The sequence below is a fragment of the Eleutherodactylus coqui genome, chromosome 4 (genome assembly GCF_035609145.1).
Source record: "Eleutherodactylus coqui strain aEleCoq1 chromosome 4, aEleCoq1.hap1, whole genome shotgun sequence".
Taxonomy (NCBI): domain Eukaryota; kingdom Metazoa; phylum Chordata; class Amphibia; order Anura; family Eleutherodactylidae; genus Eleutherodactylus; species Eleutherodactylus coqui.
In genome coordinates this window covers 244,164,450-244,183,258 of record NC_089840.1, presented here as the reverse complement: position 1 = coordinate 244,183,258, position 18,809 = coordinate 244,164,450, and the positions used below count along the sequence as shown (strand labels likewise).

Here is an 18,809-nt window from a genome sequence, read left to right as displayed (position 1 = left end):
GACAGTAATGGTTCAGATCCAGAAAACCTCCTTAAAAGGAATCTGTCACATCCAATAAACGCCATAAACTACGTTATGGTGCTCATAGGATGGGGAACGTGGAGTCCGGGGTTGTACTTCTCTTTCAGTACTTACCCAGTTCCCTTTTCCTCGCTGTCGCCCCCTAGATGTCGGTGCTCGGTCTATCAGCCTACATGCGCACTCCCATAGAGAACAATATACGCGGGCGCGCTGACTGAAGAATAGAGTGACGCTCACAGACCGAGTGCTGGCTTCCAGGGCTGACAGCGATAGAATGGGGAGCCAGGTAGGTATAGAAAGTACACCCACAATTACTGTTCTATAAGCATCATGTCTTGTTTATGCAGCTTATTGGATATGACAAGTTCCCTTTTAAAGGGGTTGTGCCAAGATTATAACATATGGCCTATCTACTGGATAGGGAATACGTGTCTGGTTGGCATGGGTCTGACTCTTGGGACACTAGCAATCACAAGAATGGGGTCCCTTGGATAAACGGAGCGGTGGTCAAACACGAATGCTGCCACTTATCTGTATGGAACTGTCATTGAAGCCAATGCACATGTACTCCGCTATCGCCGATAGTCCATAGAGAAGAGTAAAGTGGCAGTACTCATGCTCCAGCACTGCTCCAGCCAATCCGATTTCTCCCTTTTTAACGCAAAGGATGGAAGCCACAGTAAGCCCGTAGCAGATACGCATCAAAATCTGAGTGGCATGATAAATTGGTGGCATGAAATTCCGCCACATGTGTGCCCACCCTCAGGGCGTGTACACCCCGCTTCGATGTGTAGATGAACCCTAACTCTTAAGGAATGCCACATTTTAATGATTGAGATGTTTTCCAGATTTTTCTATTATTAACATAATTGCTTCCACGAGGCTGAAAATAGACAACATGTTTTATTAACTCAACAGAAGTTAGTTGGGAACTTTCACGGAGAGCAGAAAAAACATACTAATGCTGAAGAAAGGAAGGCATACAGATCTGAAGCTCTGGTAGGGGTGAGCTGGAAACATACACTGGTGGAAAATGAAAGTGTTATACGGTTGCAGAAAATGTATGAAACTTGGATCAAAGTCTCTCCATATAAAGGGTATTGAATTAATTAATCTGGGAAGCCGTGATGTCAGGAGAAAAGGCTCATTGCCTGCAGTGGTCAAGTGGTAGACGTTCATAAACAAAGGCTCAGATGACCGTGGGAGCATCGGTGTTGAATGAACAGGTGAAAAAGGCCACTTTTATTGTTTAACACATTTGGACCTATTTTTATAAAAATGATTCCACACCCGGACGGCCCCTTTAAGTGTTAATATGAATCTCATACACCGGTGTTTTTCTTAATCTCAAGTGTTTAAGTTTGCCAGACATCAGAAGTTTGTGAATGACTACATTCTGTATTATGGAGGAAAACTACAGGACTTTCAGCTTCCCAAGTAAGTACTTACTGCCCATTAGTCCTAAGATCATATATACAGAGAGTAAATATTTCTCCTTTGGGGTCACTGAAGATTAGACTTTATATATTTGCTTATTGATCATAATGAAAGATAAAATTGCCATGCAAATTTAGGTTGGATATACGTGAAATAATTTTAAATGTCTTGCATGATGATTTTGTTGCAGATTTGCTGCAGAAATGTGCAAGACATGCAAATTTTGCAGTGGATTTGTTTGTTGCATAAAGGGCGTATTCATCATTAATGAGAATGGAAAACATAGAAACCAGGACTGTAGTACTGGGCAGTGACTGCTGACAGCTCTCGCCCTCCCGATCCTGGCTGGCTGTACTCCGCCTCTTCTCTGACATCACGGCTCTGCACCCCTTTCTGATTTCAGAGGAAGGGCAGAATACTGACAGGCAGAGAGCTGACAGCAGTCGCTGCCCAGGACTGCAGTCGTGGTTTTTATGTTTTCCATGCTCTGAGTGTAATGATGAAAACGCCCCAAATTATATCAAGTCTTCATTAAATATAGAAAATCCTGCAGTTTGCTTGTATACCTCTTCTATGCACACTTGAAGGCCCCTTTACACATGACAAATACCGTTCTCCCCGTGTAAAAAGCATCTAAACTGAACGACTACATGAGAATCATCCAGTCCTTCACTTTTAAGCAGCTTAAGATGAACCACTATCGTTCGGTGTAAACTGCAGCCGTTCAGTACCGAACGGCCGCTGCTTACATTGAATGGAGAGCGGGGGCAGAGATCTCCTCCAGCCTCCCCGTCTCCCTGCTGGCTGCTCTGTCAGCAACCAATGATACTCGCGCCTGTGCAGAGCGGGCATTACAGGGACGGTGTTGGGCATCATTTGCCCAGCATTCGTTGTATGTAAAAGGATCTTAAGTCACTTTAATAATCTGCCCCCTTTTCTGCTGTTTGTTTGTTAGCGGGAAGGAAGTGAAGAAAGGCATATAGTCATTTCTTAGTATATGGACTTCTAGAAACTGCTACTTTGTTCTGCTAACAGCCCTACAAATCCCTATGTTATTACATTATACCTACTTGTGCAAGAAGCAATTCCAACAGGAACATAATACTGCAGTACAACAACACTCATTGCTTATTGCACTACTAATACTTCTGACTGCTGGTCCCCAATGCTAAAAGTTGCCATAGCAGAGAAGAGGAGGCAAAAAAATAGGCGATATCACTGCCTGCAAGCACAGAATGTATTGTTTGCATTATAAACACATCTCCTTCTTTATTTGCCTCTTACCTCTTTTCATTGCAGAGGGAATCGTAAGACGGACTTGGATGTTATACGAGAAAACCACAGGTTCCTTTGGGAAGAGGAGGATGAAGACGACATGACTTGGTAGGTCAAAGAGGATCGCCAACTTTAAAAGCACCTGCAAATGTTATAAAACATTTGCAGGTGCTGAATGGCTGTGATTGATTGAGCGGCGCCTGTGATTGGCCGGCGCTCGATCCAATCACAGCGCTTAGTTACACAGTGCTGACGGTTGGGGAATTGAAAACCAAGCCAGGGAGATGACAGCGGGGAGAAGTCTGAAGCAGTTTGCCGTACCGCCAGGGAGAGCATCGCGGCGGGGACACAGACGCCGGCTGAGAGGTAAGTATTGCTTTTTTTCACCTAGTTTATACTCGAGTATAGCTAGGCTTATATTCGAGTCAATAAGTTTTACCAGTTTTTTGTGGTAAAACTTATTGACTCGGCTAATACTTGAGTATATTCGGTAATTAAAATCTTTTCGGGGCGCCCCTCATGAGACGACAAATTTCTGTGTGTAACAACCAAACCGTTTTTTCTTTGCGGCCTGCACTTTTTATAATGTTTATTTCATATCGGTAGCAAAAAAAGTTTTTTTTAACCATACACACAAACAGCGAACAGTTACACGAAATAGACCCGTGTGAAGCCGGATAATTCTACTAGTGCCGTATAAACGTTCTTTGTCAGTGAGAATGTGGAAATGTTCTTTCTCAGCCAAATCAAGGTGTTTCTTGTGCTGACAGGGAGAAGAGAATTGCAAAGAAATACTATGATAAATTATTTAAGGAATATTGTATAGCGGATCTCAGCAGATACAAGGAAAACAAGGTTTGTGGCATTCATAATAACCATATTGTTGGGATTGTTCCATGTATTATGCAGGAGTGTTTTGAAAATACTTATTTTAATAAGATGAAGAAGGTTCAAAGGTTTTCTTTTTTTAGTTTTTCAGTGTTTTTTTTTAGCAGCCCAAGTTTTATTATATAGATTTTTGTGCACTGCTCACAAGAATTTTCTTAAAGGGTTTCTGTCATTAGAAAAAAAAATTCTATATTTATCTATTCTTCCCCAGGCATTCTTCTTACAACATCTTCTCCTCACTGATCTTCTCCTGGCTCCTCCAGTCCCCAGGGTCTCCTTACTTCAAGCTGGCGGATTCTTCTATTTCCTGTGATGTAGCATACATTCTCGGCATTCTGCTTCCTGCAGGTCAGTGTACCCGGTCACTAGTGACATAGTATTCACTGGCTAGCAGGGAATGCTGAATACTCGGCAGCCTGCAGGCATGGGTTATTGCCACAATTGCGCATGCGCAGTGTCTCGCCGCGAGGGTTTATATATATACCATATGAACACCAGAGGTGAGACCCCGTGCCTGCACTGGCGAGGATTCGGAATCCCCTGCTAGGCAGTGAACGCTACGTCACTAGTGACCAGGTACACTGACCTACAGGAAGCAGAATGCCGGCAATGTACGCTTCGTCACAGAAAGAGGAGGATCCGTCCGGCTGGAGGTGAGGTGACCCGAGGAGGACTGGAGGAGCCAGGAGAAGATCAGGGAGGAGATGATCTGGTAAGAAGGCTGCTTGGGGAAGAATAGGTAAGAATTGATTTTTTTTTTCCGAATGACAGAACCCCTTCAACTATTTGCTTTACATTTGTTTTGTTAAAGGACTGTGACATATGGTCTCTTAATATTAAGAGGTTCTCAAATGACCATCCAGTCAGCAGCTCAAAATTGTAATATACAGTAAACCAGTAGCGACGAGGGAGGATATTGCCGGCTATCTATTTTCCTTGCTGCTCTTTAGCTGTGATCTGTGACTATAGTTCAGCTCCAGTTACTATCCTGAAGTAACACATGGCACTGAATGGCTATACATGAAATATATTGGGAAATCCTCCTGATACAGATTTCTGTTGTAAAATATACAAAAGTAGCCTGAATGCCGCCGAAACTGTAATTCATGTAGCTGCCTTCCCTGCCGCCCGCTACAGATTGACTAACTGGACTGTGTGTGTACGGGGATGAATGCCGCTATCAGGATACGCTGCACTTAGAAGACCAGAGCCAGCCAGTAATTACATGAATTGCAGTATATGGCATCACTTACTAAAAGGAGAATGATTAATGTACTCTGCATCTTCTGAATGTAGTGCTGCTTGTAGAGCAATGTATATGTATTATACTGCAGCCGTGATTAGGAATTAATGATTATCATATCCAGTAGACTGGTCCATATTGTAGGTCCGACTAGTTGGGGTGTCTCATGTCGTATATTGGATCTCCTCATAATTTTGTAATTTTCCTGTTCTTGTTTGATTTTTGCTCTCCACCAGATATTAGTTAGGCGTCTAGTGTGTCATTCTGTGTTCTTGAGCCTCTAATTATGTATACGGCATACACTTATGTCTTTGGGGGTCTCTGACACGCTTCTTTCTTATTTGCTACAGTTTGGGTTTCGATGGAGAGTGGAAAAAGAAGTGGTCTCTGGGAAAGGTATTTATCTTACTATATGGTCTCTATTGCATAAGGTGTGGAGGAACTACAGGATTGCCCTCATGTGTTATATTTCACCTCTCTGGCATTCTCAAACAGACAGCAGGTGTAACTTTCTGTTAAAAGGATAGTCCCAAAATTAACTTTTATGTCCCCTCTATAGGATAAGTGATAAACGTCTGATCGACAGGGGTCTTGCCACTGAGATCCTCACTAAACCATGAGAAAAGGGGGTCTGGGACCCCTCTTCTCCTCACTGCGAGTTCACTGCACCCCCTGCAGTGAGGACAAGGTTGGGTGGCGCACTGGCCAAGCATGCGTAGCGCCACTAGCTTCATTTTAATGGGGCTAATGGGAATAGCCAGGTACAAGTGCTTGGCTATCTTCAGCAGTCCCATTGGAGATGAATGGAGTGGCACCAGGCCTCCTCAACCACCTCTCCATTCAGTCTCCTCCTGACTGCATGGGGTGTATTGCGCCATAGTAAGGAGGAGAGGGGGGCCCAAAACTCCTGTTCTCCAGCTCAGTGGAGGTCTTTTGGGGGGAGACCCCCATTGATCAGACTTTTGTCAGCTATTCTATGTAGTGTTGCGTGAAAGGAAGCCATTGAACCCCCTTGCCTAAAAGTTCAGTCCGGCACAAACGGGCGATTTGTCTCAGCCGAACCCACCAAAATTGATTTCTTCCTCCTTCTGTTATTCAGGGCTTTTATGGCTCTTCGACAATGTTCAACACCAGTTTTAGGGGTGTTGGTGAATTTTGAGTTTGGTTAGAACTAAGTTTGAACCAAACTTTTTGCACACTTGGCAAACCAGCTGAACTTTTGAAAAGGTCACCAATCCTATGGTTAAGTGATAAAAGTCAATTTAGGGAATATTCCTTTAAGAAAATTAGTTCTTCTATAACAGTAATCCTTTTTGGGTCACATAGGAATATGCTAGGGTATGTCCTCTCATTGTGATCAGTCGGGATCCGCACTCTGGAACCCACGGTCTCCCAAGAATGAAGGAGATGCAAAGCTGGTTTACAGTTGCGTTCCCTTTTGGCTTTCCTTGACTGGGGCCATTCAATAATTCTCTAAACCTGCATGTACAAGGGGCAAATCGGTGAAGGGGATGCCGCACTGCGCCTACACTGCATCTCCTTCATTCTCTGGAAGGATGGGGGTCCAAGGGATCGGACTGTCACGGGTCATAAAGTGGTGAGGTTTCCTAGTGAAATGCCATCAGACTGGGAGAACCCCTTTAATTAGCCTAGTGTGTAACTATAGTATATACCTACCATATATGAACACTAGAGGGCACTATAGTTTAGCAGTACTTGTAGTTTTTAGCTCGAGAAGCTTTTCAGAATTTCGAAACGCAATATATTCTTATCTCAGGATTGTATCCGCATGTTTTGCCATTCTGGTTTGAGCAGATTCTGTTCAGACATGAGACTGATATTGACTACTACGGGGGCTGCTAAGTGTGAGGGTCATGGAGTAGTCAGAATCATGACTTATACAGCAATACCCCCAGCTGAATAAGAAATGATACTATAGTGAATGTATGTTTGCTGCTATGTAATAATATATATAGTCTGCTTTATTAGGACTCTCTCAGTAATATATGATCACATATCTTGCTGGAATATCTCAACATTAACCATTAATGACCTCCCGTAATCTCTGCTGACATTGTGGTCCGGTAGTTATAAGTCAGATGTTACGCGGGATAAGTGCCTGTCTGCTCTAAGCAGATTATACAGCCTTAACATACACTAGTGCCGTAAGAGGGGAGGGAATACAGCTACAGAGACAAACCCAATATCTCTGTATCATTGGACAAGTGTGTCCGGACGTCATCGCTGGAACATCCTTATTGGTTGTCCCAACGCTTTTCCTTACTCGGATGCAACAAATAAACAACTAGACGTTTTAATAACTCTTTAAATCTAAGGATCTGTTCAGATTGGTTGCCGAAAATTTAACACCTCTTCCATATATCTAAATGAACGCTGCAGAAGTCCGTGCATGTACTGCAGAAACGCGCACCCCAATACTCCGTAGACGCTGGAGCTGCACCCGACCTTCCCTGCTGACACACTTCACTGATTAGACACGTGCGCACATTGGTTTCCTGACCCTAATGAGATCAGTTATGTGACGGAGTCTTCTATGTCAGAGGAGACAATGTGTTTGCTGGGGGGATTGTCTTAGATGAAAGATCCAGAGCTCAGCGTTCTAAGATGGTCTTATGTCATTGTGTAAAGACTGGTCGCCTTCCCACAGAGATCAGTGATGCCATGTGCTGAGCAGCGGGCCTGGGAATATGGGTCATAGAATTACACTTTGACTGGATGCCATATAAACTGCGTGTTACAGTACAAGCCGAGTGAATGAGATTCCTTCTGCATGCGATGGAGAAAATCTGCAACGTAAATCGACCTGCAGTGCGAATTCTAAATGCTGGGAATAGGTCACAGATTTGTTGCAGGTTCTCTCCATTGAGTTCAATAGGGAAGTCAAAAATCACAACAGATCCCACTTGTTACAGATTACCCGTGGACTCGCAGCAAAATCTGAAGGAACGGACAGCAGCCTCGGCGTAGGAGCGAGGGGAAGCGACTATTCTTTGGTTTAAAAGAAAATGTGCAGCAGCAAATCTGCACCCAAAATAGTGAAGAATTTCTTGCGGATTTGCTATAGAAAATTTGGGCTATATTCAAATCCGCTCTATTTCTATATACACTAAAGGGGTCTTTCCATCACATGGCAAATCCCTAGTGCTTGTATATACTATGTTGTTAAAGGGACACTGTCACCTCCCTAAGGCACCATAAAATAACTTAGGGAGGTGACTGGTTCCCTTTTAAGATTGGTTGAATGTTTACCTTGTGAGAACCCCACTCAGTGTTTTACCATCTGCTTATGTGAGCCTGCCCTAACAGTGGGATCCCCTGGGCTGGTTCACACTAAAAGGCAGGCGGCTTCATTCCCGTTACAGTGGTCTGGCATGATATTACAAGCAAAGATCCCGTTGAGGTATATGGGAACTTTGCCTGTAATACTAAAATTGTCCACTGCGGTGTGAACGGAGCTGTCTACTTCCCACAGAAATCAACTCTGTGCATGAGTGTATCAGCCCAATGAACAGCTTGGCAGTGGACCCTTTCCAATCTACTATTGATAACCTATACCAAGGATAGGCTATAAATCGTTTACAACTGGGTAAACCCCTTTAGCTAAATCTTTTAATATTAACCCATAGCTGTTTGAGGTAATAGTATAGCAGACCTGTCCCATAATATGCTGCCCTTAAATAGAAAGGCGTATTCAGGTAACAAATCTATTAAAGCGGTTTACCAGAATCACAGGTTATACTCTATCCAAAGGATAACTTGCTGATTGGTGGGGGTCTCACTGCTGAACTGTACTTTGTGCGGTCCCATGTCCCAGAGTGTTGGCCATGCTGACACTCCATTCACTTTCAATGGGACTTCCAGAGAAAGCTTAACGGCAAATGCTTGGGTATTTTTGTCAACCCCATTGAAATTGATGGAGCGGCGGCTCCATTCATTATGACATCCCTGGGGGGTAAAAGGGGAGAAGAAGCGACCCCTGCTTTCACGATCGGTACAGAGGCCCCCAATGATCAGCAAGTTATTCCCTGTCTTGTAGATAGGAGAGAACTTGTGATTCTGGTTAGTCCTTTTTTAAGTATTTTTTTCCATCTTATTCTAGGCAGAAATGCACGTTTTCTCTTTGGCGCTGCGTTGTCGATGCGTACTGAAAGGAAATGTGTGTAAAACCACTTGTAACATGGCGGCATGTCAGGATGACAGATCGCACCTCTGTATATAAAGCTCTGCTGTTCCTCCACCCTGCCATCAGTCTCCATCTATGACACGGTCCTACATCTTCCCTCGTGGGTCTCCAGCCGACATATGCTGCCGACGTAAAGCTGCCAGGGTCCTATCTACAGACCTGCATGTTAGCTGCCTAATCCCGAGTGCTTTCAGGCTAATCTTCTGGAAACTGCTGGGATCTCTCCTCTTAGAGCCGGGCATGGATCTAGCAGCACGTCGTATTAATAGTTCTTGCTGGTTGCTGCACTCCTCAGTGAAATCACATAAACTACACCAAAAAGTATACATAATGGGAATCTAGAACTCTGGAAGCAGAGAATGTTGGAGAACCGACTGTGAAAGCAAAGCTTGTTACGTAATGTAATACAGGCAGGTATTGCCGATGCAGAAGGTACATGGCACCATAAAGTGATGCATCATTGCTCTATTCTTCGATGTGTTATTTGTAGATTTACATGGGACTGCATTATTTTACATTATAGAGCTGCATTAATACCCAATTTAATGCCCATTTACCTACACATTTTCAGGAGGAAAAACAGAGGAACCGCACAAAGAGGAGTTCTGAGAGAACTTCTGCGCCAGAATAGTTATATCATGAGAAATACAAGTAATTACTAAAACAGTCTTGTCGGGAGATTAAACGGGTCCTCGTTAAAACAAACTTCTGGTTTACAGACAAAATTCTGTATATTACTTACACTTGTTCTTTGCTGTCCATTTGAGCCATTCTGGTCCCGGCTTTTGACTGCTGTAATTTTCTGTCTACCTAATGCACACTATTCTCTTATTGGCTAGCACTAATCGCATGAGCAGTGCTGGCCAATCAGAGAGCAGGTATAGTCTAACACTACCAGTGCAGCCTGAAGATTGCATCGGCCATCCTGTATGGGCGAAAACTGGGACCGAGTACTAGCGAGTCAGATGCATCAAAGAACAGCAAGTGCAGGTGATGTACCCGTCTCCCTGCAGCGCTGGGACAGAATTGTGTACTTAAACTGGAAGCTAATATGTGTTGAAGAGGACATGACTGCTTTCTGGATATGTATGTTTTGGTAAATACTTGTATTCCCCATGATATAACAAATCTGGCGCCGATTTTTTCAGAATGGTTTTCTGCAGCTCCTCTGTTATTCCTCCCGGAAATGTATGCTGTAGATAAAGGGACAATTGGGTATTACTGCTCCTCTTGACAATGGGAAGTGTCCCTACACATTCTGTCCGATCACTTGGAAATTTACATTGCAGAATTGGGTTCCATTGGCCCTTCGCCTCTGAAATGCTAGCTGGTTGAAGGTACATATGGAAAAAACGTTAACTTGATACAACTCATTAGGCAAACGTGTATTGAATGCAGCAAGTGTCAAGGTAATATTTGCTATATCTGTACTTATTAATAATGACTGGCGGGTGCCGATGGCTGACACAGAGCAGCAAGGCCTACTGGCTTTATCATCTCTAGCGTAGAGCAGTTAGGGTTGTACGAGGGGCTGCTGATCAGTCTTTGGCTTTACCCATAAAGAAACGAGATAGGAAGATGAAACTTTACATTTCTTCCACATACTCTCCACTGATGCCAACACACTTCTTACATCGGTATTCCAAGTTCTGTAAGCCCAGCAAAAAGAAGGATTTGGGTTGTGCCTCAAACCAGTCATCCGCAGCAGCCATGGCATCATAAATGGTGTGAAATGTGGTACCCTTTTAGGTGTTTCTTCCGGTTTGGAAACAGATGATAGTCGGAGGGAGCTAGATCAGGTGAATAAGGTGGGTGGTCAACCAGCTGGAAGCCTAGCTCCACCAGTTTTGCCGTGGTCGCTTGTGCATTGTGAGCAGAGGCGTTATCTTGCAGGAACAAGATTCCTTTGGACAGCTTGCTGCACCTTTTGGTCTTCACAGCTGCCTTCAATTGGTCCAAAAGTTCAATGTAATACCTTGCATTGATGGTGGAACCATTTTGAAGGTAGTCCACTAGCAGCACGCCCTCCTTATCCCAGAACATAGACACCATCACCTTAGTGGCTGATATTTCCTCCCTGAACCTCTTTGGGCGAGGAGAACCACCGTGCCTCCACTCTCTGACTGCTCCTTGGCTTCAGGGTCATACAAATAAATCCAGGTCTCATCCCTGGTGACTAGTCGATCCAGGAAGTTCTGATCAGTCCGGAAACGCTGACAAATGGACTGGGAAGTTTTCACTCGCATGCTCTTCTGATCTGTTGTCAGACATTTGGGGACCCACTTTGCAGATCGCTTCTTCATGTTCAAATGTACATGGATAATGACACAAACACGTTCACGAGAAATCCCCATGATGTCTGCTATTCCTAAAGCTGAAATTGGCCGATTCTCCAGTATGAGGTTGTGCGCAGCATCGACGATCTCCGGAACAACAACCCTTCTCCATCGTCCAGGACGTTCCTCATCATTGGTGCTGAAGTGGCCCGTTTTAAATCTGGTAACCCAGTTCTTAACAGTAGAATATGAAGGGCATTGATCCCCCAATGTCTGCCACATATCACCATGAATATCCTTCACGGACTTTCCTTGCAGAAACAAGAATTTTATCACTCCTCTGCTCTCATTTGCTGTGAATATCGCCTTAGACTCCGCCATTTGTTTTCCCGCGTGCCGAGATCACTGTTGCCATAAGCTACAAACACAAAATTTTGAAAACCTATATTAGACACATAAGGCTTACATATGAGTTAACATTTGTTACCATAGAAACAAAAAGAGAACACAAAGCCAAAGACCTATCAGCACCCCCTCGTAGTTCTAAATCCGTTCTGCATATTATTGTAATTGATCGTTTCTGTATTTCTCTATTTTCAAAGGTCAATTTTTCTGTGGCAACAAGCGCTGTGATGAAAAAGAAGGCCTGAAGAGCTGGGAAGTAAACTTCGGTTACATGGAACATGGAGAGAAGAAGAACGCCCTTGTAAAATTGCGTTAGTTTTCTGTTCCTATACAGTATGTCCTGATGTGCTTATTACTGGATAGACCAATATGTTATGGTTAACCACACAAATGTGTTCCCTTGCCGTGTACACCGCCTACTCCTGACTGGTTTCCATGCATGCGGTATATATTTCACGCTTTGTCTACATGTCTCTGGGCTGATCTTGTCACCTTCTTGCAGGGCTTTGTCCAGAATGTTCATACAAACTGAATTTCCACCATACGTAAGTGAAAATATATAAGATTACCCGTGAACCATTTCTGCCGCAGCCAGTTTTCATTTTTTCCATCCCCACTTCAAGAAAAAAATCCTATTATTTTACATTTTTCCGGTGTCATAGCTACATAAGATCTTGTTTTTTGCAGGATGAGACTAGTTTCACACGAGCGAGAATCTCACACAAGTCTTGTGCGTTGCGAGACACACAAAATTTGCATGAATATGAGCTCCATTCTTTTGAATGGAGTCATACATATGAGCGAAGCTTTCCCTCACAACACTACTGTGAGAATAAAAAAATCATGGCGTGTTCTGTTTTTTTCGTGTTCCGAGGAACGCATCGCCCATTGATTTCAATGGGACCTTAAATATATGGCATGGCTCCCGTATGCTGTAGGATGTGCATCTGAGTGCAGTGTGAGGTTTCCTATTGACTACTTAAAAAAACATTCCTTTCTTTCGCCATCTTTTGACCCCCATAACTATATTTTTCTCTTGATGAGGCTATGTGAGGGCCTGCTTTTTGCAGGGAGTGGCTGGGGGTGTGGTCTTCAAAAGGCCCCAGATTGTAATGGTAACCAAACTGCCTTCCTCAATTTCGTTGTGCAGGGCCATTCGAAAGACAAAGGGAACCCCCTCCCTCTGTCAGTCCATTTAAGTGCTGCTGTCGGTATTGACTAAATGATTAAGTGGCCGGGATCGGAGCTATCTCTGATCCTGACTACTGTGGCTAGATGTCAGCTGTCAAAGACAGTGGACTCCTCTCGTATATAGAGGAGGCTTCCGAGCCTGCTGTATAGACTGATAGCCGATGAGGTCCCAGCTGTTAGAACCACACTGATCATATGCTTATAGGATAAGTTACTTGTGTGCCATAAACGTACTTGCTATGAAAGCGACTACTAACTCCTTGCAGCTGCAGATGCTCACAGTTTCTTTCTCATTCCCAGGAGAAAAGAGGTCCAGCCAACGTCTCGGAAAAGAAAGAAATCAGACGAGGCAGGAAAACCGTCCACTAAAAAGTCTAAGCGTTCCAGAAAGAAAAGAAAGGACAAAGGTGATCTGATTATCTAGAGACTTGTTTGATATGCTATGCTTCTTCAAGGGCAGCTCCATCAGCCTGGTCAGAAATGTGTTGTCATCCCGCATGTTGGAAAGTTCTAGTGTGATGTACACAAATTCTGTTGTTTTTCATACATGATTGGGAAGTGATTGCTATACATGGCTGGCACGAAACACTAGATCTTGCCAGTAGCAAATCTGGGGCACGTGGGTATATCTGAGACCCATTACACCATGCAGGAGGGTAACATTTGTGTTTGCTATATGAATTCTGAGACCTCTAAGTTTTTGGTTTGATGGGGTTTATTTTGCAGCTCCGAAAAGCTCAGTTATTTGGGATCTCTAATTTATTTGTTCTTATCTATCTAATTTGGTTGCCAGCGATTAAACATTGGTGGTTGTTGTGTTCTTTCAGCGTATGTGCTGCCTTTATTCTAGGTCTGAGGTGGAAAAACCTTGTTGACCTGTGCAAAACCTGTGTCCTCAGACAGAACTTTGCCCCATCCCTTTTATGCAACATTCCAGAAAGTTTTTGTTTTTTTCCTTTTTTGGTCCCCCTTGCATAGTAGGTTGATTTATATGATGGTCAAAAAATGACTGCAAGCACAACAGAATACAGAGCGTAGTCGAAAAAGACTCATCCAGCACTGTATCTCAGTACTGGTGTAATTAATTTGCAAAATGAGCTACTTGTGCCATGTTTTAAATATATTTTTTTCACAGCATATACCATGCGGGTTAAATATATAATTTTTTTTTCTTTTTACTTGGGTAATTACAAACACAGCAATACCAATTTTGTGTTGACTTTTCTTTTTAAACATACTAAGAGGGAAAAGGTGGGGTTCTGACTTCTGTTTTTATCTTTTTGTATTTTTTTTTTCACACTTTTTTTTTTTTTTTAATCTTTTTACTTTTGTCCCAGTATGGGACTTGAACTTCATAATTTTAGATTGTTTGTATAATACGTGTACTATATGTTTCTATGAGGCTCATCCAGAGGCTGAACCTCATAGGCCACCGTAGATGGCAGACCTGAAGGCCATCTTCTTCTCATAACAGTCCATCGATACCCCTTTATAACATTCTACGGTTCCAATGGGTGACAGAGGAAGCCCCCTCTCGCTGTCGCACTTTTTTATGTTGCAGTCTCCGTTGTTAAAGCAGGTTCCGGGCTGTCATCAGAGAGCTGATCTCCCTGTTCCCTGTGCCAGGTTTCTGAGGCAGAGCTGTAAAAAAAGCAAATGCAGTTGTTGAGGGGTTAAGCAAATGATTTGCCTTCCTTATCTTTCCTTCCTTGGTCAACAAATGAATAGTCCTGTTCAGACCGAGAATGGCATAATGGGGTCTTAGATGTAAAGATTCTTTGCACGGTATTTAAAGCTTTCCTAAATGTATCTGAGCCGCTTGTGACCCTCTAACATGATTGATGGTTACTCTGGTTCTGTGCCAGCTCTGTCTTTACTTCTACACTTCTCCTGCTGTGTCAGAAGATAAATCCACATTCATACCCTGAAGGGAACTGTTTTCATCTCGGTGCTGCATGACATTGGGGGGCGACCCATGGCCTCCGCCTGCTATTAATCACAGAGAAAGTCTCATTCCATAAATCATTGCCTGTGACATGGTAGGAAATCGTTAGGGTAGGAATAGAATACCAAAGCTGAAGTATTCACTCCCAATAGATGCACAGCAGCAGGACATATTTATAACTAAAGATGTTGGCTGTGCATGAATTGTACATGCAAGCTCTTTAGTATTGGAGTCCATTCAGACTGGCGAATTCTCGCTCCCTGCACTATCTGTATATACCATGTACCGCATACGGACCCATAAAGCCGCGCACAGATTGGTGTCCATGTGCTGTTTGGTCCTTGTTGTGCCTGTATATGGTTATTTTGGATTTGGCTTACAATTTCCAGCCATTGTCATAAGGCTTGTTTAAAAAGTCTGACATTGACTTGCAGGAATGCTGTCTTCCAGTATGTCGCACTGTAGAGGTATTGTTCCATCTTTCCATTTCCATATTTCCCAGAGGAGCATGGATGCCTTTATAAGTCTCCTCACACCTACTTCCATGTTTCCACAAAAATAAGACCCTGTCCTATATAAATTTTTGCCATAGAAGAGACACAATAACTTATTTTCAGGGAATGTCTTATATTTATCTAGCAGGCACCTTACGGATCCCTCCCGCTGCTCTCCGCATTTCCGGGCAGGCTTGTTTGCGAAGGCTGTTATTGGTTCATCAAGCGCCGCAATGATTGGCTGAGCCACGGCACTCGAGAACCAATGAGAACAATCGCTTGCAGGAGGCGGAGTTTACAAACCCCGTTACCAGCAAGCGATGTTCTGTTGGTGCTGAGAACTGCAAGGAAGCCTGCCCGGAAATGCCAAGACCAGCGGAAAGCACACAAATGGTTTGTGCTAGGTAAGTGTTGCATTTTTTTGTTGTTGTTGTGTAGCTAGGGCCTATTTTACGGGTAGGTCTTACTTTTGGGGACACACAGTAGCTGCTCTCTTTAAGGAGAAACTATACAGAAATGTCCACAGAGCTTTATTGGCTGAATATGTTGGATTGTTAATGTATTGTATATATAATTTGTGGTCAACCTAATTTCCACCCGGGAAGCTTAGTTGTTGGAAACCGGTGCCAGAGCTGATTTGTAATACAATGTGGAGTTATATTGCTACTTTTAGATGTGAATCACATGACTGCACATTAGAGGTGGTCTATCTGCGCAGTAACAGGGTTGTCAAGATGTCCTGCTGATTCTTGTCCTAATCATACATTTTTGTATTTATTTCAGCCACATCGTCATCTAGACATGAAGATTCCAGTAAATCAGGTAAGGACATTAGCAGGTTTCACATAAATGTCTGTGGCACCTTGTTTTACAAATAAGGTTATTTTTTTTGGTAAACTTTTTAGATGGTTGTACACTTTTTAATTACTTTTGCATGCATGCAGAATACTCCATTGTCCTCAGTATTTTGGCCACCTTCACACGAGCAAGAAAATGGTGAGATATTTGTGCGTTGCGAGAATATGAACCCCATTCTTTTGAATAGGGTCATACACATGAGCGATGCGATGCAGGAAACCAATCACGACATGGCCTATCTTTGGGCGTGCCCTCGCATAGTCCATTGTTTCAAAGAGGCCAGCGGCAGCAGCGCACCTAGAGCTAGGGGCACGCAATTGCGATACAAGGTTTCCCGCTACTTCCCCGAAGTGATGCGAGGGGGTTTTGACATAAAGAACGCCTCACATCTGTGGGGATATTGCATGTTGGTGAACGCAATATTGGGCCGTGATTCATGACCCAATACCGCACTTGCCCTTGTGAAATTGGTATTAGGAGGTTTATGTGCCACCCTGGCTGATGGAACTGTTCTGCAGAATCCACATATGGATAAGTGTCACATGTAGACTAATGGGATTCTGTGTTACTCCAAACACAGACTAATAGTGGCTTCATGATAGAATAGGTGTTCATATATGGAGGCCATGTCGAGATGCTGCTCAATTATCTTCACATCACGAATGCTTTTAGAATATTCCTCATGTTGGATCTCACAGATTTTGTAAGCCATTATTTACAGAAATCAGTCCATGCAATCTGGTTCTCCTAGTTGTCCACCCAAAATGTTACTATTTTCAAGCTCTTCAAGGTGTTTTCATGGATCTGGACTTCTGCAGAACTTCACTAAAGTTCACTAAATGTTTTATATGGGCTCAAAGGTGTTGACCCACAAAAAAAAAATATCTATTCTCCACAGAATAGGTGAGACGTATCAGATCAGTGGGTGTCCAGCTGCTGGGATCCCCACAATTGTCAAGAACGGGCATACTGAAGTGCCTCTACTGAATGGAATAGGGGTCACACATGTGCACAGCCACCCCATTTATTTTAATTGGACTGCTGAATATAGCCGAGCTTAAGAGCTTTGCTATCTCTGGCAGTTCCATCAGAATGACTGTCGCGGCTGTGCGCATGCATAGCCCCACGCTTTATTCATTTGGAGACCTTCAGGCCTCCTGTCAACGGGGAGGTCATATTCCGCATGCAGGAGCCTGCAGTGAAATCCGACCGTTCATACCTGTGTCTGCAGGCGGAGGCATAAAGGTGGATCTCTCTTCTTCCGTGACATTTGTACTGCTGATGGTCCGCATGGCTCTCTGTTGGGCATACACAGTACAGATTTTTTTTTTTCTTTTTATATCTCCTGCTCTCCCTGCGGAATCTGCGGCCCCTTCTGCAGTGTCAACTGCAGACGGGCTCCATTGACTTCTGTGGAATCAGTCTGTGCGGGAACCACAGTGAAATGGAACATGCTGCGATTTTGTTTTCCGCATCAAAAGATTTGCAAAACAAACCTCCATTCTCTTAATTCATGCGTGGATGCCAATGCTTCTCTAAGGGCACCTGCGTGGATTCCGCAAATCAAATTCGCCCGTGGACATTTGGCCTTAGAAACCTTACTCTCATGATCAGCAGCAGTCAGACCTCCACCAAACTGTGAAACATACCCTTTAAACTTGCCCTCCCTTTCCTGAAATACTGTTGTACTAGGATATTATCAAATGCCATGATGGATATACCAGGCACACCCGTAACCATTTTCTATACATTAAGCTACGTTAAACCCTTTCAGTGTCACGGCTGACTAGAAGGACATTAATTGGTCACTATCTGAACCTCTGTTTCAATTCTACCAAAGTTGGAAAGTTTCTGACATGGACCTGAATTCACAGTTGACTTATAGGTCAATGCCAAAAGATTATTAAAGGCTTCACCTCAGCTGCTGGAGTAGAGCTTACAACATCACCAAGGCAGCAGTGAATCCTCTTACTTTTGCCGCTATATTTATTTACTATGTTCTGCAGACACAGATGACAACAAGGAAGATGATGTGGATGATGATGGCGGTGCTTCTAATGAGATCTGGAAAGGCCCCCAACAAGAGACAGATGAGAAAACGAGGTGACGTGCAGGACCAGTAGACTGTTTCTAATACATGTAGTGTTATGAAGTGTATACAACCATATGGAGCCTAATTATATCTATTTTTGTTTGATGCAGGGAAGAAGAGTTTGATGAGTACTTCCAAGATATGTTCCTGTAGATTATCGCTAACCGCTTTAATAAATTCCTATTTTTTTAAATTACGGCCATCTCTTTCCTGTTGTGGGAGTCATGTTGTCCTTTTTGTGTATAAGAACCTAGGTGAGATGCAACTTTGTTGCATTAAAGGGTCACGCCAATAAAATATTTTCATTCATTGTCTAGCTACACCATGCAATATATATGTGTGTGGACTAGTGTTATCTTTGTTAGTTATTGATTTCTATCTGAAACTCCTGGCTTCTTTCTCTTCAAATGGCCATGTGATCTCAATTCTGACCGGTACTGTCTACAGTGCTTGGGGTTATGTGTTCAGTTTCTAGTCAGT

At 43.3% G+C, this 18,809-nt stretch overlaps 1 protein-coding gene across 2 annotated transcripts in view; it reads left to right on the top strand.

The window, feature by feature from the left end:
• The window catches only part of LOC136626164 (protein FRA10AC1), a 33,778-nt gene extending 15,256 nt beyond the window's left edge, over positions 1 to 18,522 (top strand). Inside the window, exons 5-14 of one of the 2 annotated variants that reach the window (XM_066600973.1) lie at positions 1,382 to 1,458; positions 2,758 to 2,841; positions 3,504 to 3,588; positions 5,215 to 5,260; positions 11,947 to 12,060; positions 12,252 to 12,294; positions 13,241 to 13,347; positions 16,163 to 16,201; positions 18,244 to 18,340; positions 18,440 to 18,522. In XM_066600973.1, the coding sequence (XP_066457070.1) occupies positions 1,382 to 1,458; positions 2,758 to 2,841; positions 3,504 to 3,588; positions 5,215 to 5,260; positions 11,947 to 12,060; positions 12,252 to 12,294; positions 13,241 to 13,347; positions 16,163 to 16,201; positions 18,244 to 18,340; positions 18,440 to 18,482 (735 nt within the window). In that variant the 3' untranslated portion in view covers positions 18,483 to 18,522. Of the gene's footprint in view, positions 1 to 1,373; positions 1,459 to 2,757; positions 2,842 to 3,503; positions 3,589 to 5,214; positions 5,261 to 11,946; positions 12,061 to 12,251; positions 12,295 to 13,240; positions 13,348 to 16,162; positions 16,202 to 18,243; positions 18,341 to 18,439 lie in introns of both variants that reach the window. The other variant, XM_066600974.1, reaches the window with a different exon arrangement.
• Positions 18,523 to 18,809: the final 287 nt, after the last annotated feature.